Raw genomic sequence first — 25,415 nt, 5'->3', positions numbered from 1 at the left:
AGTCTGATTCCACGCTAGATCAAATGTCGGTCCGACAGTTTGTCTAAAGGCTAATGGCATTATAAATGCGGAACCGGGAATTGCTTCGCCCTTATCCGTACAGTAAAAAAGCACAGTTTGTTGGTTCGTGATTCCTCGCTCATCTGGCCATGAATACCATCCGAGTTGATGTATGGATTGCCTTGGACGACAGAAGAAGAAGAAAGAACGAAAGAAGAAAATACGCAAATAGTATACTCGGCATTACAAAAAAGCTTCGTGGGTCGTCGTCATTGGCTTAAGCGTCCAGCAGCTGATGATAGGTCTGGTATGCCTCATCATCACCATGCTATCCACTCAACCTGGTATCCGTTGTAGACAAGGAAAAATCATAACGGTGCGTCGTAGAAACGTTAGAAGAGGATATAAAGAAAAAGAAGGGGAAATGAAAAGTGAACAAGAAATGATTAAAGCAATGAAAATCAAGGAAGAAAGACAAGAGGCGTTGTCATGCGGTTGAAACATGCCCTCACGCTTCCTCTGTATGGAGAACAATAAGATTACACACTAATCATTCCGTCGTCTTCTTCATCGTCCATGGCATCAAGGCCCTGGGATGAGCTCCATCCGCGAGGATCAAGCCCCAATTCGGCTCTCGTATCTCGCTGAATCTGCAAAAAGTACTTCTTCAGGCTTCGCAGCCCCTTGAGGAAGCCAGGATCCGGTTGGTTAGGGTGCTGAGGTGGGCATGGTTTGTCTTCCACCTTGTCCAGCGGCGTGAGGCTGTTGGCAAAGTCTGCTACTTTGAAATCAATCTCACGCTTATTTCTCTTCTTCCGGATCGTCTCCTCGGTATCAGTCGCGGCGTCTGTCATGGAGTCATACGCCGTCTCATAGCCTCCGTTCTCGTCAGAGGTGTCTCCGTCGTAGAACATGAGCAAACTCGCAGCGTAGAAGCGATAGCCGCGTAGCTCGCTGACAATCTGCTCCAGCTGTGAAAGCTTCCTCAATATGACTGGGATATGATGAAGGATGGAGTGCAAATCGACACCGTTGTACAAAAATTTGGTAAGGGCGGCCTGGAACTCGTTGCCCGCCTGGACTTTTCGGCCAAAGTACTTGTCCTGAAAGTCATATGTCTGTGTCTTGACGTTCCAGACTTGCAGTCCGCAGATGCGTACCCCAAGCTCGTACGAGGTGGTCGTCCTGCACTTTTCTTGCTGGGATCTCTGCTTGCTAGGAGACGCTTCAACGCCATATTGGCGCGTTCCCATTTTGAGGTCCATCATGCACGGTCGCTTCATGCCAGCAGTGAGATCCTCCAAGAGTAAAAAGTATTCCACCCTGTCGCGCTCAGTTTTGGCTTCCTTGGGGTTATTTGGTCGAAGCACCTGCGCGAATTCCACCGATGGATGCTGAAGGGCCTGCTGGACAGCCGTCGAACTGCTATCAGTAGAGTCAGGCTCCTGGTTGGTGCTAGATGCAGTTGCAGTTGTAGTAGCGGCCACCACCATATCGAGGGGTTCGTTGGCAGGAGTTGTAGTCGAGGTAGTAGGGGCGGTATTTTGTTTGGCTCCTTCGCCACCATTGTTACCATCTCGGTCGCGCTTGTAATCTGCATCGTCCGCCTCCTCAAAATATTTGAGATCTCCCCTCGAATCTCGGACATCCTGCGGCTTGCGCCGAAGACCGCTTCCAGAATACCTACGCTTCTTTTTGGCCAGCAAAGGATTGGCCGCCAAAGTCTCTGGTTCGGGAGCACTAGTACCCGTGACATCCTTGACCTCAACAGGCTCTTCCCGTTGCTCGGCGGCGAGATGGTTGATCTGAGATTCGGGATCGCTCATCTGCTGTACCAGTGGAGTCAGTGGCTTGAGAGGGCTGGCTGCAACAGGTTTGCTTTCCGCATTGTTAATACGCTTCTCAGCAAGGCTGGGGTCGGAGTTGCTGGTTCGGAGCAGTCGCTGAAGATTTGGCAAAGGGACGGGTCGCTGATATGGGCGCCGGTGTTTCTGAACTTCGATTGGCTGCTTAAGGAATGCGTCGTTGAACACCTCGTTGCGCAGTCGCTTGTTTACCGTCGTTGCTCCCCAACTGTTGGGGCGCTCTTCCATGGGAGGCCGCACCGGCACCTTGGACGAGAGGGGCGACGCGGGTGATATCTTGGAGAGCGACGTGCTCCGGCGGTGCGCCGGATCCAGGACGGGCGATGGCTGGAGAAGGTTGCGAGGAAGAATGTGCCAATTATCGTCGAATGTCACGGTGGGAATGGGAACGTTGGAGCTGGCAAGTGATTGGCTAATGACCCGCGCAGGGGTAGATGTTGTCTGCTCGGCCTCGTTACTGCCATTAGACTCCGGCTGGCGCTTATCCGCCGTCTCATCTTTTCGAACGGTGCTCTTTCTCCGAGGCTTCCTCTTGAATGTCACATTCAGCACCCCAATGTACCTAGACAACGAGACGATGTTAGCGCTTGTCATTGCCAAATATAGGGGTAACAAAAGGGGCAGGGAAGAGAGAGAGAATGTAGGGTTTCGAGAAGCAAGCACAGCATAGAAAACTTACCGAGGAAGGAATGGCAGTAAATCACGATGATATCGTTCAATGGTTTCATAGAATTCGTTTTCTCGGTTGCTGAGCTGCTTACAGACAGCTCGGCGAGAGAATCGCCAGAGCGTATTGTGGCCGCCGACCTGATGTTTGTATGGAATGAGTTCAATGGCCTCTAGGGGTCGACGGGCTTGGTGTTGGTGGTCATGGACATGGTCTTCATGATGGGTCACGGCTCGGGAGATTTTAGTAGGGGTGATTTGGTTCACTTCATTGTCAACGTCCACGGCAGCTTCGGTCGGGACTTGGACCTCTGCCGGGGCCTCTGCACGACGTGAAACAAGGCTCTCACGGGAGGCAACATGCGAAACCTGGTAGGAACTCTCATCCTTATTCTCAATCTCGGGCTCAGGCTCGTCGGCCTTGACTAGCCAGGGATGACTCTTGGTCTGTGAGCGCGACCTCGGCCGTCGCACCACATCAATGTCACTACCCTCACTCACGCTTGCACGACCGTCATCCAGTTCCTGATGGGGGTGGAAGACGGCGGATGAAATCTTTTCCTCGCCAGACTCGTCGGCCTCTGCCTCCAAGTCAGTGTCCGCGTCAGAGTCGGTATGAGCCTTGCCATTAGCGTGGTCATTTACGTGACCGCTGACCCGGCTCTGCTCAATGGCCTTGGCATCGGTTTTGGTTTTGGTCTCAGCATCATCGATTTTGGCTTTGACATCAGCCTCGGCATCGGCAGCTGCGCCTCCATCCTTGTGTCCGGAGGCATCAAAATGGCCGACCTCGGAGTCATGTGACGTCCGCTGCTTCTCCACCTCGGCGACTTGAGCCGTGTCCGGCCCCACCTCATGATGAAGCGGTGGCTCCAGCTTGGCCTCGTTATGATGAAGAGATGATTGCGGTGCAGAAGGCCTTTCGCCATCTTGTTCCTTTTGCTGCAGCGCAAAGCTGGTCTCTTCAAGGGGCGAGGCGACCAGAGGCAATACATCAGAAACCCGTGCTGGAAAAGACTCGGTCCTAGTCGGTTTTGCAGGCGCTCTTGTGTCTGCTGTCGGTGTTGCCTTTGCGGTTTTGTGCGACTGTTCTAGTGGCTGTTTCTCGGTTAAAGTAGTAGGCTCTTCGTCTATCGTAGCCACATGCTTATCGCGATGCGAGGTTCTGGTTTCCTTGCGCCGTGTCTTGTCGTCTGGAGGAAGTCCCTCCTTGAAGAAGCGCAAGCTGTAGCTGGACTTGCGACTGCGTGCATTGTGTTCCACACCCGCAATGGCCTCGGCGACTGATTGTTCCACTAGACCATCCTCTTCGCTACCATCGCCAGAGCCAATGGACCAAATCTTCTCCGTCTTCTCGGTGGCAGTAGGTGCTTTGTGACGATCATGGTGAGAGTCTTGTGAATCAGTCTCGTCTCCCGCATCGGTGGAGTGGTCAGGGGATACTACAGCACTAGTGTAGCTGCCGTTGGTGGGTGTTATTGAGTCGTTGGGGGTTGATGAGTGGGAATGTGGGTGATTGTGTTGGTGCGGTAGTCCCGAGAGCTTGGGATCTTGGTCAAGCGATACAGAGGCCCTACTTCGGGTACGGTCGAGGAATTCGCGGTGCTCCAAAAGCATTTCGTTGGCGTGGGACAGGATCTCGGACTTGAACGACGACGTAGGAGCAGCACGGTCTCGCACCGGGAGGGTAGAAGTCATTGTGGCCATTGTGGTGGCCATTGTAGTGGATTGCGGTTCGCCTCGCGTCAAGGCGCCGTCGACGTCGATGTAGTCTGATGCATCTCGCGGCTCAGTCCAGGGGGTGGCAGGCGAGGACCGAACAGGCCTCGTATTATCAAGGGCAGGCGGAGTGACGGCGGCAGTGGCAGGTGTAGATCGGGTCGACTTGTCTGGCTGGCTGGGAGTCGAGTTGGTGCGCAGGATGCCTCGAGCAGATGCCAGGGCCTGTGAAAGCAGCGAAGGGCCCTGCTGGCGCTGGCGGGCTGCGACGCTAGGGGCAGGCTTTATATGAGTTGCTGCCGGTGTGTGAGGAGAGGGAGAGGGCAAGGAGGAGGAGGGTGAGGAGGAGTCCGCTCCGCTCCCGTCCGTCTGGTACTGGGTCTGGCTTTGACTCTGGCTGTGGTCCTGATCCTGGTTTTGGCTTTGGCTGTTCTGGTTTGGGCTCGGGCTCGGTTTCAGGCCCTCCCTGGCAGCAGAAGCGGCGGCCTCACAACCCGGGGCCGGGGGTGTATGAGTTACGGTACTCGTGGGTGCGCTCGTAGGTGTACAGGTAACAGGATCGACTGCTGCTGCATCGACAGCAGCATCGGAGCCAACGCCTGCATCGTCGTCGGGCTGGACTTGGACATGGGCCCGGTCGCTCAGCAGCGCCGCATGTGCGGCATTTTCGGCGTGTGAGGGCGAGCTGGACATGGGGAGGACATCTGGCACGGCAGAGCGTCTGCGTGGGAGGATTGATTCGTGGCAGACGGTGACTAGCAGTCTGGGAGCTGGAGGTTGCAGAGGTGGAATTGGAAGGTTTTCAGGCAAAGATAGAATGGGGGAACTCAAAGGCGCGCCGCCCTCTTTGTGGTGGTGGAGCCCCAGTACCAGTACAAGTACATGCGCATGTACCCGTGCATGTACTCTTTCGTTTTAACGTCCACTGATTGAACTGATGGCAGTGCAGTAGCGGGTGACAGCGCTATACCGGCAGCCGCTACGGGCCCTCTGCTGCAGGCTGGCCACGAGCTGCTACGGCCACTCCCAGCAGCGCTGCCACAGGGCACTCACCCCCCAGCTCCTTTTGCCCTTTGCCCATTGCCCAGTGCTGGGTTCAAGCTGCCGAATCACCCCCACCGCTGAGCAGCACGTTCAAGGTTGCATGATGGCGACTAGCCGCAAGTTTTCAGGGGCGGGGCGCTGCCGTCAGTGGGAGGGGGATGCTGAAGCACACGGCGGCTTTGCGGGGTCTTAGTGGCTCAATTTCATTGATGCTTGATCGATGGATTCCATGATTCTTTCATCTTGAATCGTGATTCATGTCAGTGGATTTGCCATGCGCTGACGGAGTGCAATGCAATGCTCGACAAGGTCCGGAAGCACTGGACTGGACTCGGACAATTCCATGCTGATTGCTGCCGTAAGCCTACATGCCTGTCCGTATGTACATGTACAATCGAGGTAATCCTCAGGAGCCGGCGGAAGCATATCAATGGAAGGGAGAGAGCCGAAGCTCGCTTACAGGCCGGACTGTATCACTTCCAATGCTGACTATCTGCTATCGACGATGCCGGTTTCACTGCTCGAATGCTTCACTGTCTCGCCAAGAAGAGTCTTGATAACAGCCAATAGCCATCTACAGCAGCCAGAGATGAGCTGGGCAGGCTTGGGCGAGGGTCCAGCAGCTGCATTTGGCATGTGAAGCTGTCAAAGTACATCCATTGACGTCGTCAAAATAGATACATCTGGATGTCAACTTGGAACTTAAAATACCTCCATCAGTACCTCCTACAGCAGCACAGGGCCTTATCTCGCTCGAGTACATCAATACCTGCGTCCTTACTGCCTTAGGCACCTGCGCCGCTTGCTATCGCCGCCCTGATAGCGGGGCTTCCCCTTCTGTGCAACACAACGCGGAGAGATGCAACCCACATGCAAAAGATAAAGCATCGGTGAGGGCCAAAAAGCGAGACATGGCAGCATCCTGTACTGAGTTTGCATGCTCTGCTTCACTGTGACAGACTCAACTCTGCTGTGCCAATGGATGTTTGACTCTGTACCACTCCGGGCAACGCGGCGTCTGGCCTCGTGCAACAGCCTGCGCTACTCGAGATGCCGTTTCTCCCAGCTTCGGCTCACCAGCCAGTCGAGCTTCCATTAGCAAACACGAGCCTCAAACAGACAAGCTGGAGCCACTAGCCATCGCGGAATCTCTTCCACTTCCGACACCCTGTGCGGGACCGTGACGCCCTTGTTCCCTCTGTGATACGAATCCGATCCCCGGCCTGCTTATGGAGGGCGGCTCTCTGATAACTGATAACGCCTCATTCTTTTGTTCTCTCCTCTCGCTCGAGCTTATCAGGCACGCACGATGGTAACCAGGTACGGAACATTACTGTATAATCTAACTGCTAGTACTGCTACTCTGCTGACGCTAATTCGACCTTGAGAGTTTGAGAGCCCAGCACTAATACGTGGCTTGATGGCGCCGGTGCCCAATGGCGTTGCCGGCTGGATTCCATGTTTTGTTTACACCTTTCACCTCTGGCGTTCTTATCCTTCTCGCCGCCGCCTCAGACCCGCAATCTCTTAGTAGCATTCCTCAGACTCCAGTGCATTGCTTTCAAGAAAACTGAAATGACATCTGATTGCTTCGGCAAAGCTATCAGACCGCATGATCCAGCGCAATGGTCATGACACGCACGGGGCGCTGCAATCTTTCACATCTCCACCGCTTCAGGTCGTTTTCCAGAAGCTTGGACGTCATGCTAGCCCACGTGGAACAACCAAAAACGCCCATCAATTGACCTACGACTTGTTCTCTCACCGAGGACAAAGGGGTTGATTAAGTGGGCTTGCTCGGCATAGTCAAGCCTTCCCCGGAGTTCTAGCTTTCAGACAATCTCAACGACCGGGGCACGCCGTCGAGAGCCAGGGATTCCGGATGAGACTGCAAACTGACAGCCGATATGCAGCCCTACCTATGTCATGTCGTACGGCATTCGTGACATGCTGTTACAGCCTACTGTACATTTGTTTTGCAACGCGAGCTCACCGGTAACGCCAAGTTACCAATTGAAATGCAGACTGCATATGCATCTACGCTTCACCACCGCCGGGCAACCAGACCACTTCACTCACCCCGAAGAAGCCGGGTGACCACGATACGAATCATGGTCAACCATTCGTGAACAATTGCATCACCGACACTCCCGAAAAAAAGGAAACCAGCAGAAAGGGAGAAAACAGATGACTCTGCAAAACTCAAAAATGGGGTGCCTGGATTTCCAACAATAAGCTGCCTGCTCAACGACGCCTTCTCCCTTCTCCCACGTGTGCCTCAACAGTACCTGACTGGTGTATCCCATAACAACGCCGCCCATCATTACGTATCCTCGAACCATCCACGTCACACATCTGAAGCTCAAGAGTCAGACAATGCGGACTCATTCATGCCGCGAGCTACGATCCCATACCGAGCGCGGACCACCAGACTTGCGGTGTCCCCGATCTCCTGGATCTAAACAGGGATCTCAATTCCATCTAAAGCATCACGCTTAATATTTTTGTGCCCCCAAATAGGCAGTCAGGGACAGCTACTCAAACGTCGAACACGTCCCTGGTTACCGAGAGGCAAGGCATCTAGACCTTGATTTCTGGCTCAGATAAGCGATCTGTGAGCACGTGGACAAACTACGCAGTCAAATCGCTTCACGACTTCCACCACGTGAGGCGTTGGTGGACAGTGTTTCCTTTTCCGATGTTCTCGTACTCGTTTGAATGCGCACGCCTTGGTGTCAAGCAAATGACGTCTGCATACCATTAATGAGGCGAGTTGGTCTCACGGGTAACCCAAGGAATCCCTTTTGGTTCATATCAAATGCACAACGACACCACACAGAATCCTCAAATGCTACTGGACGTTAATTAGGGTTAGGTTGGCCGAGACCTGTACACACCCCCCAAGGTCTGGAGAAAGGAGACAGGTCAAAAACAAACCGGTTAGGGGGATCTACATCTGCCAATAGAAGATGCAGCCTCCTCCTTTATTTCGTAACAGATTGCGCCCTCCCTCCTCCTCAGGTCGGATGTCGTTCCACTCGTCGGTTCGTACCTAGGCGACGTCACCAAGCGTTTTGCTTGCGTTAGAGTTTCACTCGGATATTTGCCTGCAGCTTATCCGGCGTGCCTGTGAGAAGCAAAGGCTGCAGTCAAAAGGAGATTCTCCAATGCGTCGATTCGGATAAAGCTCCTTCAAAAAAGACTCTCTGTGAGTGGTTTGATAGACCAATCTCGACACATGGCCCGCGTCGATTAGGTGACATGCTCCCACCACCATCCTGCTGCATTACCCGACAGGACCCCTTGCTCCCCAAAGGAAAGAGACACACATTGGGTAGGTAGTAGGCCAAGTATGAGTATAGGCTAATCAGGTACCACCTTGGGAGGAAACGAAACAGCGGGCAGTGAGACAAGAAGGACAAACAGCAGACGAACGTCGTCGGGCCAGCAGAGCACGCCACGTTCTTTGTCCTACCGCACCCATTGGACCAAAAGCCAAAAGGTCATCTTTTGGGGGCAGGGGGTCCACCGCCAGACGCAGGTATCTGGCTATTATGTATGTACCTTGACTGTGCCTGTTGCTGGTATGCGGCGCTATTACAGCGTTCCGGGGGCTCTCTTTGCCTGCCTCTGGCCATTGATGTAAGTGAGAATTTGACCAGGTGATGGTGCTGCCGCCATTGCATCGCTGCCCATGTATACCAATGCAGAGCGTGCTTTAGCTTCGTTTGTTAGTCTGGCTTAGCCTACCCTGGAGAAATCTGGCGGGTTGAAAAGTTTAATAGATTGGTGTGGCTTTACAACGTCGGTGAGAATTAGTATTTGATAATGAGAATTGAAGAAAAAGAACGAGACGAGAGTAAAAGAAAGGTTGAATGATGACGTTAAAAGGTTGATGGGCTTGAGTGGTGTATTCGCCTGTCGTCAACCCCAAACATAGACATCAGAACAGGAATACAGGCCTCGCAAGATAATCTCACAACCGGCATCTATTCAACCCAACATGACTTGGGCGATTAAAACTATCCATGCCATCAGGGTATATTTCCCTCGTATCCACAAAGGCTACATATAATGTCTAGCTCGTTCCACCGCTCAAAAAAAAAACAAATTCATCACGAGTTCACAATTGCCTCCGCTTCAAGTCTCGAAAGCCATTGACGACAACCTTGAAAGTAAAACGCAAAATACACGTGGGCTAACGAGAAATTCGTACACGCAAAAAAAAAAAGAGGAAGTGGAAAAAGAAAAAGATGGCGAGAAATACATCACTATGTAGTACTAACCTACTACTATGCTATGCTATATCTGAAAACAACCTTTCCTCATACATTTATGAGAAAAACTTCAAGCTCCAGCAATGAGTTAAAAAACAGATGATGATAAAAATAAGACAGGCGGAGACGCCGTATAAGCGGATACCGGCACGCTATGCTCAATGACAGTTGGATGATATCATGGGGGGAGGGTTTCTTGTAGGTTTTAGTGTATAGTCGGAAGAAGGATTTTTTTTTTCAGAAGAATTGTGCAGCAATGTCCATATCCATACCCATATCCATGCCGCTAATATCCATGTCGACGTCGGAAAGAATTTCAACCTTCTTCTTCTTGCCGGTAGTAGCCCGTTTTTCGGCTTTTCGGGCCTCGTCAAGCTCAGCGTCGACATCCCAGACCTGCAAAAAGTCGTCCATCTCGTTGAATATGTCTTGCACAATGTCTGTGGGGTCGTTGTCGTCGTCCCATCTGCTGCTGGTCACCTTGGTCACCCCCTTCTCCCCGCTTTGCAGGTTCAATTTGGAGCCATTGACTTTAGTCGGACTGACGATTTGTACTGCAGTGGCAGGGGCTTGCTGGTCGGGGCTGCAGGATCCATGGGCTGATGTGGTTGGTACGCTCTGCGGTTGTGTGCCCTTTGAACGATCAGCTACAGCAGCAAAGTGGTGACTGAATTTCATGTCTCTCTCGGTGGGCGAATCAGAAGCGAGGCTTGTAGATGGCGGTGGAGGTGGTGAAACTGCTCGGTCCCTGCCTCGTGACAAGGATGATGACGTGTCCGTCCCTGACGAAATCCTCTCGCCAGAGCCACCCGTCTCTTCATGCGGTAAGGGGGCCCAGGAAACTCGCTTCTTTGCTGTTGTGCTTCTCCACGCCCTGTTCTTGCTGGATACGAGGATACCATGTGATGTAGAGGCGACGTTGTTGTAGGTACCACCGGTAAAAAAGCGTGTCTGCCGGCGATGGACGGGAGAAGGCGACATGAATGACGAAAAGGACGTAAAGGCAAACCGCGGCTCTGGTGTGGATGGTCTCTCTGACACGGTTTCGGTCCGCAGAGGTAAATCCTCACTTGATGGCTGCTCTGTAATGACACTTTGTGGTGGTACAACAAAGCTTTTACCGGCTTTGGTAGGTGTAAGGGTTGGATTCTCTTGCTCCTGTAGAGGTGTCTGGCCATGATCATCTGCCAAGGTGGCTGTCAACTGGGGATCGGCTGCCTTTTCTGATGTATGCGCCTCAAACATGTCTAGACCTGCATCCACGTCTGTGGGAAGTAAAGGTTGCGTCTCAGCAGAGACCTCCTCTTGAGCAAGACTTGGTTCTGCCAACTCTAGTGAGTTAGGTAGCACATTGAGGTGGGCGGTATTATCTATCTCTGTGGGCGAGGCGCTTTCAATCGGCAGTTGGCTGGAAAGAGAAGCTGTTGAGGCTGCAGCGTCGCGAGACATGGGCTCTTCTTGAGATTTGTCCACTTTTGGAAGATTGTTTTGGCAAGTTAAATCGGGAGCAATGGCACTCGGGCTGGGCTGCGACATCGGAATACTGGTCCTCATGACTTGTGGTAATGAATTATCTTTGGCCTCTCTTGTCTCGACATTCTCCTTTGATTGCTGGCTATCTTCCTCTTGAAAGCAGATCGTCTTGTTTGAAGCTGCGGGTGATTTGAGTGGCGATGAATGATAAGGTCGAGCAATCTTGTTGGAAGCAGGTCGCGAGTTGATTCTACCATTTCGAGGGCTCAAAGACTGGAGAGCGGATGATTTAGTAGTACTATTTGTCTTTGTAGGACTACCGTTGCCGGACAAATCTTTGGAAACATTGGCTGCTTCACTCCGACTAGCGGGCTGTTGTGCGTTTGATAGAGCTGTGATGCTAGAGTCAGGAGGCAAGTCATCGGATCCGTCAGCATCATCATATATAATTGGATGCGCCATTCGTGTAGGTGTTGTAGCACCGAAGCGCGGGATGAATCTATCGGGGACTTTGTAGTTTGCTTCCAGACCATCCATAAAATTATCCTGGGAATTATGAGCTGTGCTTGCATCATCTGAAGGCAATGTAGGTTCATCAAGGTCGGCGCCGGTTGGGGTAGTTGCGCGCGGAAGCGATTGCGTACTGGCACTCGCCCATTCGTTGAACTCAAGTGGCGAACGTTCTTCCTCTGGTGAGTGAGACTCTGGTGAGTGAGACTCTGGTGAGTGAGACTCTGGTGCAGTGGTGTTGTCGTCAACATGAGCTTCTTCATCAGCATGCCTCTCCGCGCCTAGCATTTCTAGATCTGAGAGGTCAGATAGATTTGTCGGAGCTTCTGATAAACAAGATAAACCACTCGAAGACCGCGGGCGGCTGGGTGATTTGCTGGGTGATTGGGTTGCTGGAACTCTCTGCTTCGATGGTGTTTGCGCTGGGGACATGGAAACGGGGGATAGGGCCCTTAACACGCTGGGCTGGGAAAATGGAGACGATAGCGAGGAAGATGGATTTGGCATATTTGTTGAAGATGTATCAGCTGATGGACCAGTAATGAGAGATTCATCATCGTCGGAGTCAAATGTATCGCCATCTTCGCTGGATAGGCCCTGCCTTGGAATTTTCGAAGTAAGCTCCCGAATATGCGAATATATCGAAGTGTTTTGTAGACAAGCTTTTGCGTGTTGTTCGCCGGCACTCGTTGTTCTAGCCCGCCGTCTTGCTGAGGTGGGGGTTTTGATATCGAGTTCTGACGATGCAACTCTACGACGCTTAGGCGATGTGCTATCCGCACCAATTGATGGTTTTGACTTCCTTTTACTCAGCTTCTGTAATGGTGAACTTGCTGCCCAGGAGTCGTAGCCATCCTTGGCCGGCGAAAGAGATGTAGCATCATCTCCCCAACCATGCCGGCCAGAGACTTGGCCTTGTGAACGTGAACGTGGTTCAGTGAAACGTGCCTGCTTGAGACTTTCCGGACTAGGAAGAGCACACTCGGCATTTTTCAGGACCGCCTGCCTCTGGGCAACTGGAGATGCAGACGCAGACGCCGCAGGTCGCCTGAGGCTATACTGCGAGTCTACAGGCTGAGACTCCGGCCGGCGTTGCGAATTGGTAGTGCGATTCTTAGACCGCCACGGGTTCACCCAGCCAGATTCCTCGTCGAAGGGGCCTTTCAAGGTTGCAGAGAGCAGCATCGGAACTCTGCCGGCAAGGAACTGCCGTCCAGCGGCCTCATACCTCAGCCTCCGCGCCTCCGCATTGTCGTAGTCTTCGTCTTCGGACCCCTCATAGTAGATGTCCTGCGGCGAGAAGACCGCCTCGCTGTAGATGGAATCTCTCGGCAGCATTGGGGCTGTGGCGGAGATTAAGGCATCAACGGATTATCGGCGGAATCGATGGCGGACTAGCTGGATTAACGACACCAAGGGCGCAGGGCCAGAGACGTAGAAGGTCAACTCCTCATCTGTGTCTTGGTGGTGTCGACAATGGCGGACGCAAGGGCAGGGCACGAGCTGGTGGGAAATTGGAGGTTGGAAATGTCTTGTCGAGAAGTTGCACTTATCGCGGTCCGCACATGACGAAAGACGCGTCCCGCGCCGTCACGTGAGCTCGCGTAAAGAGCGGATCACTTTTGGGTCACTTTTGGGGGAAGCTGCAGGATGAAGATGGAGATGGAGATGGAGATGCATGGGGATTTTCTTGACTAATGTGCGTGCATGCATATGAAAAGGAGTTCGTTCTAGTTGCGGTATCTACAGGCTCCGTATAAGGAGTTCCGCTACTCCGTACATCTACAGCTACAGTTACAGCTACAGCTAAAGCTACAGTAACCAGCTAACGGTAATGCCCGGGTCATGACAGCATCATCTTACGGCGTGCTAAAAATACAGCGCTGCCCATTTCAACTTGGCTGCAAGCTAAATGACAGCAAACTTTGCGAGATTTCAGCTCATCTTAAAGACATGGGATCTAACGTCCAGCACCGATTTCCAGCGACAAATGCACGTGATTTGCCTGCCCCATCCCAGTTGGCACAGCAACCCCGCTGCGGCCAATTAACACCCCTGTTTTGTTTTTCCGTTTCAAGCTCGCGCATCATCGTTTCCTACAGTTTATCATGTCTCCCGCCAGAATCCCCTGCATGCGCTCCTATGCCATCACCAGGTAAATACTCGGCCTTCATCTTGTCCTTTGTCGACATTTGACCCGGCATTTCTGCCTTCTCAACCCCCCGATCCCGCCCAAGTATATCTTGTCCCTGCGCCGCCTCTGCGTGATTCCTTTTCGAGTGCGCGCGCATCAGTCGCATCACTGCCTCTGCCTGGACGCGAACCCCGCATAGAAGCTTTTCTGTATACTTGCACCCTATCTATATCTATGGCGTGAGATTCTTATCCCCTGGGTGCATCATCTCTACCGGCCGTCACCATGTCGTCGCACGCCTGGCTGGACTCGTTGACCGAGGACTGGGTGTCGGAGCGTGGATCCTCGCCCGCGCCTCTCTCCCTCGTCAGATCGTCCAAGAAGGGCACACCGTCACCGTCGCCAAAGCTCACCCCGAGTCGCATACCGCGTTGGAGGCATCCTGGAGTGGTTCCGCGGGCGTCGCAGAAGAAGAGCATGACCATTCTAGAGGGCGACCGTAGCTCCGACGAAAACAACAAATCCCCTAAGAAGCGCCTCCTGAAGTTTGTAAAGGATCGCAAGCCGGCGCACAAGGGCTATCTGGAGCGCTCAGTCTCCTCGACAACAACCGGCTCCGTCGTCGTGCATAAGAATGCCCGACAGCGAGCGCCTGCCACGCCGGGGAAATCTGACACACCGGAATGGAAGCGACGATTGGTCCAGGGCAAACTTGATTATGGAGAGCAGCGCGACTTGTTCAGCTCAGCGGCCGTTGGCTTGCAGGACATGTTTAAACCGCCGCCATCAAGCGAAGCCGGCCTCGACTCGCCATCCCCCAATTTCGACTCTCCCTCTCCCAACTTCGATTTTCCGTCTCCATTGCCCGACTTTCCATCCCCATTGCCTAGTTCTCCATCTCCCGATCGCGAATCTCATCACCTCGAATCTCCCAACACTGCAGATTTATACGAAACAGATATGCCCTCAAGTCCTCCTGCACCGAGGCACCCGACGATAATCTTGGAGTCCACGGAGGAGCTCAATGCTGATGAGGAGGGAGGCATGTTTTCGCCGAACGAGATCACACCGAGTCCGAGCCCCAGGAGGCCGCAGCGAGAAATAAAATACAAGCTCAACGTTGAGGACGACCCCTCGGATCTATCCACTATGAGCAACGATGGTCCTATGAACCCCTCTGAGCCCCCCACGGAAGACGAGGAAGATCAACAAGATGAGCAAGAGGCTGAGCAAAACGCCGAGGAAGAAAAATCGAACCAAGAGGAGTCAGAACAAGAGGATTCAGAACAAGAGGATTCAGAACAAGGACACTCAGAACACGAAGAACCAGAACACGATGGAGATGAACAAGAGAAATCCGAACAAGACGAAGGAACATCCCAAGACGATAGTTATCTCGCAATTCCCTCCTTGATTGATGGCGGATCTAGAAAAGCGAGCGGCCAGAGCTACACGAAAAACGAAGACTTCAGCCCCATCTTAATCGGCAAGCGCAGTGACGAGGACGGAAAAGTCGAATTTGCTCCGCTTGAAATGCCCACGGAAGAATTGCGAGAAAAGCTCGAGAGGCTTCAGCTCAATCAAATGATTCTAGACCCGTCACACAATGCTTCCGACAGTGCAGTGGACGTGAAGCCTACACAAAACGAAGCAGAAGATGATGAATCCTCACTTAAATACCATTTCGATACCTCCCATGGGAGCGATGAGTCGGCTGAGGGGTCCCTGCGACATCATACCCTGAGTCCTGATTTGGGCGAGGATTGGTCAGAAATGCTGCCCGAGGACTCGATGCAAGCAAGCACGCCCAAGCAATTCCCCACCTTGCGGACCCAAGATGCTGATTCCAACTTGTTTGGCTCCTTTTTCGGCACCCCGAACCTGCCTCAAGCTCCATTCCCAAGCCCTGATAAAAAGCAGATCCGCGATCCTGGCAATCGATCCAACTCGAGTCCCTTGAAACTCTTTGGGCCGTATGACACATTTACCAACCAGACCTTGCTTCGGCGCATTAGTCAATTCGAAGAAGACATGTCTGGTAGGAACTCACGAGAATCCTCACCTTCCACACCTTCTAGCCGGGAACCCAGCCAGGATGCAAGCAGGAAACGGTATGTTAGTCATTTTGGGGCTGGTGAATTGGAAGGGTTCGAATTCACAAGTGAATTGTCTCACCTGGCGGGCCAACATTCCAGCCTCCTTTCCAAGGATGACAAGGATGACAATGAGGAAAAGTCGCCGTCAGATCCTCCCTTGGCTGTCAAGGGAGCCTTAAAACTCGTTCCTCCACAATCCTGGTTCCCTGAAGATGCTTCATTGTACGTTCGTAGGAGCCGTGGCAAGAGCAAATCTCAGACTCCTTCGGTCAACACTGGTGCTGGAAACGATTACATGTCTAGTTCGCCTGAAAGTTCCCTCACCCCCCAGGATGAGGCTTACGATCTGTCCTGGGTCGCAAAGCGAGATTATGGATCCGAAACCAAGCGACCCAGAGCGTCTCCTTCCAAGCACCCGACGCCAAAACGCCGCCGAACGCTCCACCGATCCGATGTTGCGTTTGGCAGCGAAAAGCGACTCCGCGCCCTGGGCAAACAACGAAAGCGGTCCCTGTCCGAGTACTCGGATTCTGCCGACGACCAAGATGAGGAATATGTGTCCAGACGCGGGTCCCATTCTTCAGGTCACACTTCGAGGTCGCCCACAGAGGCCGTTTTCGGGGCCAAGGCACGTCGATCAGCAGCGAGGTCAATGCAAGAAGAAGCTGAGCCGGACACAACTGGCAAAGCTGCCGAACGCAAGCCTTCTATAAGAACGCAAGATTTTGTAGACCAGGCCGCTCAAATCATGGCCATGATTCGCAGCCAGGTTAGTCAACCAGGGCTGTCAAGCCTTGAAGAGTCTGAATTGGAGATCAAGGTGCCATCGCATAACGCTACACTGGAGGAGTCCGACAACTCTACGGCAGAGCCATTCTCCCGACCGCCTAGTCGAGATGGAAAGCCAATCCCCAGACAGGCGCGACAGCAAGAGGACCCCGAGGTCGTAAAACGACTCAAGAAGTACCAGGAGCTGAGCGACATGGGCGATGTAATTTCTTCATCAGTGAGATCCATGAGCCTCGCAAAAGACGCAATTCGCGCGGCCAAGGAGGTTGAACGTATGGTTGATCGAGCCAGCCGTACTCGGACCAATGGCCATGGCGGTGGCGGATCGAATTCTGAGTCGGCAAGCGAAACGACAAGTCCTGTTCATGACTTGTTTTCCAGCACATCTGGTCGCTCTACCAGCCATCTGTTCCCCACCTCTTCGTCCAGAGGCTCCGAATCACGCAAAGTCATTGCTCCCGAGAGTGTTTCGCACCTGATTCCGGACAAGATTGGCGGCATGTATTTGGACAAGCAGAACAACATTTGGATAAGAAACAAAGAGTCCAAGGACTCCGTAACGTCCCATGCCTCAGGATCTGACGACAGCGAAGAAGATCCATTCGCAAACATTCCCGATTTGTCCGTGGATATGACGGAGGAGATGCAGCATCTGAAGCAAACTCCCCGAGGCCAGGGCGTGGCAAGCAACAAAGACAGCACCTCTCGCCCGAACTCTGCCCAAACACATTCACTTAAGAGCTATACTACTCTGGCGGCTTACGAGCCCCTCGATCCTGAGGTAGCCGAGAGGGCTAGAGGGGAGATTGAGAAGCTCGATGCTCAACCTGGAGATGGTTCCAAAACTGCAGAGGAGGCCGGCAAGGGTTTGCACGTTCTCAAGGCCAAGACAAGTAGCGATGGATTGTCTTCAAAGCGTCGTAATATTACGATTTCCTTTACATCCCCCATTGCTTCGATTATTCTTGGCGTGCTGCCCGAGGATATAGAGGGTCTAGAGGACGATCCAGTGCCGGGCGAGTCATCCGAATCGCCTCCTCTTCTCCAAGCTCAATTCAGCGGCGCTAAAGGTGTTCAAGGCTCTCTACAAGCAATCCGTGCTTCGTCGTTGTCTGGATCCAAGTTTACACCCAGGCCAATCTCACGGATAGAGGAGCGGGATGAAGAGAGTACCGTAGAGTTGTCGAAGGGCCAAAGTCAGAGTCAGAGTCCAAACCAAAGCCAAGATCAAAGTCAAAGTCAAACCCAAACTCCAGCACACCCCCAGCGCCAGCGTCAAGTCAGCTACCTTGGCGACAATTCAATGTTGAGCCTCAAGTCGCTGGAAGGGGGCTCAGGCTTTGGGTTCCTTACGGCTACTCCCAGCCCAGCGGCCCATGGCGTCTCACTGAGGGCTGACGATAGTCTACTGATTGGCCGAAATGTGGGAAAACTTTCGCTGAGCCCGCTCTCGGAATTTACAGTAAATCACGAGGACAAGTCGTTTGGGCTCGAAGTCAGCTACGTTATGGGACCCAAGCGATTGGCAACAGGCGATGGCTCGAAGAAGGTGCTGTCCATGACGATACGAGACCTTGTGGAAAAGCTCTCCGAAGCCGAGCCGAACGAGCCGTTCTGGGATGACATGACTTCTCTCACTCTCCAAGACAAGCAGCTGACTAGCTTGCACATGCTGAATGAGTTTTGCTCCAAAATCACGACATTGGATGTGTCGAAGAACTCGCTGGCGCATCTTGAGGGTGTGCCTGAATGTGTGCGACAGCTCAAGGTATCCGACAACATGCTGACGGAGCTCACCTCGTGGGACCATCTCATTCACCTGCAATATCTGGACATTTCCAACAACGAAGTTAAGAGCTTATCGGCGTTGAAGAGGCTCATCCACTTGCGCAGCTTGCGCGCAGACAATAACCTGCTAACAACTCTTGACGGACTGGACTCTCACGATGGACTACTCACCTTGAGGGCACGCAACAATCTAATTGAAGAGCTTGATTTTAACGGCATTAGTTGGGAGCGCTTGACAGAACTCGACGTGGCCTCGAATAGTATTTCATCGGTCCAGGGACTTGAGCTGCTGCCTGCGCTTTCCCAGCTGGACATTTCTGACAACCAGCTTGAGTCGCTCGTGTTTGACAAGGCCAACAGGACGTTGCGGAAGCTTGACATTAGCGACAACCACCTTGAATCATTGGATATTCGACACCTCAGCAGCTTGCAGACACTTCACGCCGACCGAAACTGTCTTAGCCACCTCTCCGGCTTCCGCTACGTTCGTCGGTTGGACAGCCTCTCCCTGCGCGAGCAGCAAGGTGAGGTCCCGCTCGAGTTAGATTTCCTGACAACTGCCTGCGAGATAAGGAAGCTGTTCTTGTCTGGAAACTACCTGGGAACATTCGAGCTGAAGGCAGACTTTCTCAACCTGCAGCTGCTTGAGCTTGCAAGCTGCGGGTTGGAGGAATTGCCTGATGAGTGTGGCCAAATGATGCCCAACTTGCGTATATTGAATCTCAATTTCAATGCCCTAAAGGACCTATCGGCCTTGCGATTCATTCCGCGACTGAAGAAGCTGCTTGTGGCTGGTAATCGGCTTTCGGACACAATGGCAGTGACGGAGCTGTTGACCGACTTTCCTCATCTCACAGAATTAGATCTGAGGGATAATCCCATTACTCAGGGTTTCTATCCTCCAGTCCAAATGCTCATCAGCCCCGATAACATGGGCAGCGCTGACTCCTTTATGATGCCGGATGCGGACATGGAGAGAGATAAGACTTTTGCAAGGCGCCTGGATGAGACTACAAAGCTACGTCGCCGTCTCCACGAAGTGGTTTACGTTGCTAGCTGCAAGCGCCTCCGCAGGTTGGATGGCCGCGCCATAATTAGGGAGAAGACGCTGGCCAAAGACGTTTTGCTACAAAGACTCATCGACGATGGGCTTGTACCAGATCTGGAGGACACATTGATTGCTGAGTCGGAATCCGCACAGCAGCAAAAAGAAACGGCGCCAACACCTTCGCTCAGCACAAATAGGGGGTTCGCTGGAGAAGCCGGCGGACGAGCGAGCCGCAGTCGGTGAAACACAGGAGTGTGTTGTTAATAAGGCACAAGACAATGTGCAAAAGGGAATAAAAAGTAATGATAATTTCTGATTTTTTTTACGACTAGGCGTTTTTGGGGATATCCACGAACAAAGGTTGCGTCTTGGATGTCATGACGAAGGCAGGACGGAGAGCCTAGAGCTCAGGCGGGTGGCGTTTCTTTGTTTTTTTTTTCTTTGTTTTATTTCAAAGAGGATTGGCACAAGGCCGGAAAGCAGGCTATGAATTTCTTGCGCTTTTTCGCTTTTTCTCTTTTTCTCTTTTTCTTTGTTAAAAAGCAGTACTCCCTTTTTAGTGTTTTCCTTTTTCGGTCAGATCTTGTTTCGATGGTCTAGGAGTTGTAAGAATACGGAGGGGGAGGGACACAATGATGATATCCATATCAATTTTTAGTTATTTTTAGGGTGCGTTTCGAGCGTGCGCCTTTTCTGTTTATGACTTATAGAATTTTTTTATTCTTTTATTTGTTTCTTTTTCCTTGAGTGAGTGATTGGACCTTGTGAAGCTACTTCTTTTTTTGTAATCGTGTCCACGGGTGTGATTTGTTGTGTGTCAAGGGGCGTTTTGGGAGGCAACAACACGCTAGGCAGCGTAATGCAATGCGTGTTACTGCGTTTCAAGTTTGTTAGGCGGAAAGGGAATGAATGGATTCCAATGGGAGTGGATTACAAAAAGACTAAAAACTGGAAGGCCAGTAAATACTGTAAAATGGAAAGCTTCAACAATAGTACGTGGGCCTGGGAATCACATGTTACTGCAAATGGTAGGTGGTTGCATATTCCGAGCTTGACGCAGCTTATTTGGCGTTACTGGCTGTGGGTTTGATAGGCGAAAGGCAAGGGAGGGATATGTACTCCGTACATGTAAGCTGTGCTGCCGGCTGGGCTGGCATTTTGGTTAATTGGATGCGTTAGGTTGGGTTTCTTTTGTGGAGTGGGAGGGAGGAGTGCATGAATGACTCTGCAGTATCTTTGGCGTGTGAATGTCGAAGAGTGGTGAGATTTATTGGCTGTTGATGGAGTATGTTTGATGCTGTATAGGGGTTGAGCTGAGAGATCATGAGTACTTGTGCATGTTCCTACCTATACCTGCTTTATTACTATGAGGATATAAAGTACCTCGTAATAGTACCTACTAGGTAGGCAGGCAGCAGTGGAATGTCTTTAAATTGAATATCTTATTCTCACGCGGTGGCCTAAAAGAGCTGCAGCATCGTGTGAATCGGTACCTAATGAGTAATATCCAATGGAGCCATGGAAGCAACAGGCACCAGCACGCATTGAGCCTTTGGGCAGCTGTTTTGGGCCTCAAAAACAAAACAGCTCAAGCTAACACTACTGTAACATCCAATTGATCCGTCTCAGCTTTTGATTGCCGTCCTTGATGCCAATCCCCGTCCAATTTATCTTAAGCGAGTGCCTCATCTGGCCTAAGCCCGCCAATTCTAATTTTTCCATTTGCCTGGCCGCATGTAATAATCCATGTAAATTTGATCCAATCTTTTTGGGGGGCGCTCGTGACGTCTTGTCAGAAGGAAAAAAAACCGCTGATGGGACACAGCACACAGACAGGCGCCATCCACTGAGTGTCATCCGTCCGTCCATGATTTTCGCCCCTCCCCGCCGCCGTCTGAAATGACAGCACCGCAACCTCACCTTTTTTTTTTTCTACTTCTTGCATTTCTCTCTCCCTCTCGCCATCACACGAAATCTGGTGCATTCTTTGCCAGCTGCCAACTTGAGACATTGCCATTCATCGTTACAACAAGAAACAACACACACACAGTGAGAGCCTGGGATTTTCTTCATTTTACCCTTTGGATCTAGCGGCACTATCGAATTTCCAGTAATTGCAACAAGCTATCCAACTATCCTGGACCCTGGATCGGCCGCTAAGGCTTCCCCCCCCAGTAAAAGAGGCGACAGCACCGCAACAGCTTCTCTCCCCCGTCCATCGTTATGCCCCTCGGCTGTGTCTAGGGTTGGTTTTTGGGTTTTGCATTCCTCTGGGGGTTTTTGAGTCACGTCAGCGCTGCTCTTTTTTTGCATCATCTTCTTGTCGCGACACAAAGTAAAGATACCCTGACAAAGGCGGAGAAAAACGACAAGATCGACATCGACAAACGTCATCGACTTCGAGAGCGGTAATCGACCAGCGACAAGTGACTCGACCCGACTCCGATAGAGAGACACAAGAGTCTGAGCGAGAGAGAGAGAGACCCAGAGACAAGACAGACGGGAGCCTCGGTGCTGTTCGAGGAGGATGGACTTGTCCGACTCCGTCCCTGTGGCTCCTCCGTTAGAACGATCCGTCTCGCAGCAGAGCAACGTCTCGTATCGCTCCCATCGCAGCATCCGCACCGGCAAGAACCGCGCGTTCCTCAACCACAACCATCACCACCTCAGCAGCTCCGCCAGCAGCATCGCCGAGAGCGACAAGTCCCTCACCAGCTTCCCCAGCTTCTCGCCCGAGCTGCCCGGCACCGACCGCTTCGGCGATGACAACGCAGACCACAACCAGCTGCACGCCGCCATCCGCCAGCCCGACAGGACGGCCCGCGTCAAGGAGCTGAGCGGCGTGGGCTCGTCCATCGTCGACAGCCTGACGTGGCGCAACTCGGCGCGCGAGGCCCTGTTTGAGGATGCGCCGCTGTCGCAAACCGTCCCCGGTGCGCTACATAAAGCCGATGACAAGCATCTGGAGCGACTGATTGCGAGACACGGCGCCGTGACGCTGGTGAGGCAGATTGCGGGCGACCTTGCGCAGAGAGACGCACAGATAGCGACTCTGCGGCGGCGGGCGGATGAGCGCGAGAGGGCGCTGAGAAAGATTATACGCGAGTGTGGACTGTCTAGCCTGGAGCTGGAGACGAGGCTGCGGGTGGTGGAGGCGGAGCTGCGCAAGAACGGACACTTTCAAAGAGATGGTGGAGGACTCAGTGATTTGATGAGTGACGCCATGCGAGACACGGTGACGGAGAGCTCGGGCACGACCAGCAGTACGATTCGCGCGCACGCCAGCAGCGGCCCCTCGGCGTCGGGTGGCAGTCCCGAGAACACCAAGGGAACCGGCACGGCCAAGGGGTGGAAAGACTTCCTCTGGGGTGGCACGTCGAAAAAGACATCATCGTCCAACAGACCTACAGTGATACGATCACACTCCAGCCTCGGCCAGCGACCACCGCTACAGGACGACCTCTTCGACCCCCCGACGACTCCGACCACTACTGGCCCTGGTCAGAACTCTAGCCGGCCGTCTAGCATACACTCGGCCAACACTCCGGAGCGCAAATCAATCGCGAGCTTGACGCTGAGACTCGTGGCTGGCGGCGCTGTCGCCAGTCGTGAAGCAGAGAGAGGACGTGCTGCGAGCAGTGCTGCCCGGACGGAGACAACCAGGGCCGCATCGGCTGCTAGTAACCAGACCAGTCGTTCATCCCGAGCCGTGTCTGTTGCCGGAGGCCCCAAGGCGCTCATGGCCATGGGGAGATCCACGCCGACTGCTGCCTCGGCCAGCGCGAAACTGCAGACCCAAGAGGCGCGAGGGAGCGGCTCGGGCAGCTCGCCTGGCGGAGGATCTACCCTGCGTCCGGATAACTATGGACCCGTCGAGATGGACGCCATCCTACCTCCAGAATCTCAGCCCCCGACACTAACTCAGATGTACAACAACTACCCCAACAGCGAATATCTTACGGACCGATTTGGCTTCATCTACGACCAGCGGCGCAAGAAGCGACAGCGAGAGGCTTCGCAAATGGCCCAAAACATCCGGAACGGCGATCGCAGAGAAATGATTGGAAACGGCAACAGGACGGGCATCTCGCCTAATATGCTGGACGCACCACCGAGCCCCAAGATGAGCGTGTCTAGTGACCCCCGGCCGGGCAGCCCTAGCTCTCAGGAGGAGAGAGCCGGTGAAGAAAAGGCAAAGAGATGGCAAGACTACCTAAAGATTGCGACGTTTCCCACAGAGTTGTTGAGCCACACGCCTGGCATAAGCGCCACGGCCGTGTCTGTGACTGAGGGCGCTGACGATCGAGCAAGTACTACGTCCAGCCAGCGGCTGGTTGAGCGCTCTGCCCGATCGCCTGCGATAACGCCGACGGAGTCAGGACTTGTTCCCTTGGCAAGCACAACGACGGCCGTCGACAATGAGACTACGGTCACTCAGCCACCATCGGAGCAGCAGGATTCGACTTTTGGGACCCTCGTCAAGGAAGATGCTGAGCCGGTCAAGCTGCTTCTTCAGCAACTGAGTGACTTGCACGACTCTCTCCAGCGGGACAAAACTACCCAATGGAATGAATTTCTGCGTAAAGTCAGGGCGGAGAGGCATCGTGAGGGCGAGGCCGCCATAGCTGCAGCGACAGCGGCGGCAGAAGCTCGGTTTGAGAGTCCAGGCATCATTCTCCCAGAGGCTCGGGTTGCAGACGGTGAAATGATTGGCATTTCTAATCTGGGCAACAAGGGCAAAGTCGGACGAGCCAAGTGGAACGGATTCAAGACGCTGGTGCTCGGCGGTATCCCCGTGCTGTTCCGCGCAAAAGTGTGGTCCGAGTGCTCAGGGGCAACGACGCTGCGCATCCCCGGCTATTACGAGGGACTCGTATCCCAGAGTGGCGAGGACGACGATGCTGCGGTTGTGAGCCAGATCAAGATGGACATTAACCGGACGCTGACGGACAACATTTTCTTCCGAAAGGGCCCGGGGGTGCAGAAGTTGAATGAGGTACTCTTGGCGTACTCGCGACGAAATAAAGACGTGGGTTATTGCCAGGGGATGAACCTGATTGCGGCCAACATCCTGCTCATTACGCCGTCGGCGGAAGAAGCCTTTTGGATTCTGGCGTCGATTATCGAGAACATTCTGCCGCACGGCTACTACGACCATTCACTGATATCGTCGCGGGCTGACCAGCAGGTCCTTCGGCAATATGTCCGCACGGTACTCCCCAAACTGTCGGCGCACCTTGATTCGCTGTCGGTTGAGCTCGAAGCTCTGACATTTCAGTGGTTCCTCTCTGTCTTTACAGACTGCCTGTGCGCTGAGGCGCTCTTCCGGGTGTGGGACGTGGTGTTGTGTACCAATGACGGAAGCACGTTTCTCTTCCAGGTTGCGCTGGCCCTGCTCAAGCTCAACGAGAGCAATCTACTGCAATGCGACACGCCGGCGGGGGTGTATACTTATATCAACCACCACATGACGGAACATGCCATTAGCATTGACGGATTGATTCAAGCGAGCGAGGGGCTGAGGAAGGTTGTTCGAAGGGAGGATGTTGAGCAGCGTCGGGCCAAAGCGATTCAAGCTGAGAAGGATATGCACGCTGGTTCGAACAGGATAGAGACGGATGCTGTATCGGACAATACGGATGCGACGGAGACTGGAGATGCTGATGAGGGTGATGAGGATTCGAGCTGAGGCGTGTCATGACAGGCGGCGTGGAGTGTTGTGGATGTGCACGCAATACGTGAATGCGGGATATAAATTGATTCGGGAGTAAGAAGAGAGATGAGCGAGTGTCGGGGAGTTGAACTGCTGTATACGCAGAAGCGCTGTCGGTGTTGGAATAGCGGAGGGGAAGAGAAGGCAATGTAGCGTGTGAAGTCAGGGTTGGAGCATGTTGAATATGATACCCACCACAATGTAGCCAATGCTGCTTTTTCCTTTTTTCCTTTTTTCCTTTCTTTCTTTGTGTCTATCAGTTATACTCTCTCTCATTAGATTTATCATTGGTT

The 25,415-nt window shown here is 53.0% G+C and overlaps 4 protein-coding genes across 4 annotated transcripts; 2 read left to right on the top strand and 2 right to left on the bottom strand.

The window, feature by feature from the left end:
* Positions 1-539: 539 nt before the first annotated feature.
* M431DRAFT_9931 (hypothetical protein) lies at positions 540-4,943 on the bottom strand (the record flags this gene model as incomplete). The annotated part of the gene is made up of 2 exons (XM_024925136.1): positions 540-2,427; positions 2,545-4,943. 2 exons carry the CDS (start codon positions 4,941-4,943, stop codon positions 540-542), a joined length of 4,287 nt encoding a protein of 1,428 aa, XP_024769337.1.
* A 4,865-nt stretch (positions 4,944-9,808) lies between these two features.
* On the bottom strand, positions 9,809-12,892 carry M431DRAFT_486652 (hypothetical protein; the record flags this gene model as incomplete). The annotated part of the gene is made up of 1 exon (XM_024916411.1): positions 9,809-12,892. The coding sequence occupies one exon, from the start codon at positions 12,890-12,892 to the stop codon at positions 9,809-9,811; it is 3,084 nt and encodes a 1,027-aa protein (XP_024769336.1).
* A 1,081-nt stretch (positions 12,893-13,973) lies between these two features.
* On the top strand, positions 13,974-19,652 carry M431DRAFT_97110 (hypothetical protein; the record flags this gene model as incomplete). Its single annotated transcript, XM_024924901.1, has 4 exons — positions 13,974-14,542; positions 14,660-14,850; positions 15,040-17,781; positions 17,854-19,652. The coding sequence occupies 4 exons, from the start codon at positions 13,974-13,976 to the stop codon at positions 19,650-19,652; spliced, it is 5,301 nt and encodes a 1,766-aa protein (XP_024769335.1).
* Positions 19,653-21,936: 2,284 nt separating this feature from the next.
* Positions 21,937-25,098, top strand: M431DRAFT_97103 (hypothetical protein; the record flags this gene model as incomplete). Its single annotated transcript, XM_024924900.1, has 1 exon — positions 21,937-25,098. One exon carries the CDS (start codon positions 21,937-21,939, stop codon positions 25,096-25,098), a length of 3,162 nt encoding a protein of 1,053 aa, XP_024769334.1.
* Between the last annotated feature and the right edge of the window lie 317 nt (positions 25,099-25,415).

The sequence above is a fragment of the Trichoderma harzianum genome, assembly GCF_003025095.1.
Source record: "Trichoderma harzianum CBS 226.95 unplaced genomic scaffold M431scaffold_17, whole genome shotgun sequence".
Classification (NCBI taxonomy): domain Eukaryota; kingdom Fungi; phylum Ascomycota; class Sordariomycetes; order Hypocreales; family Hypocreaceae; genus Trichoderma; species Trichoderma harzianum.
Note: the sequence above shows the minus strand (reverse complement) of the source record. Positions and strands in the feature narration are given on the sequence as shown.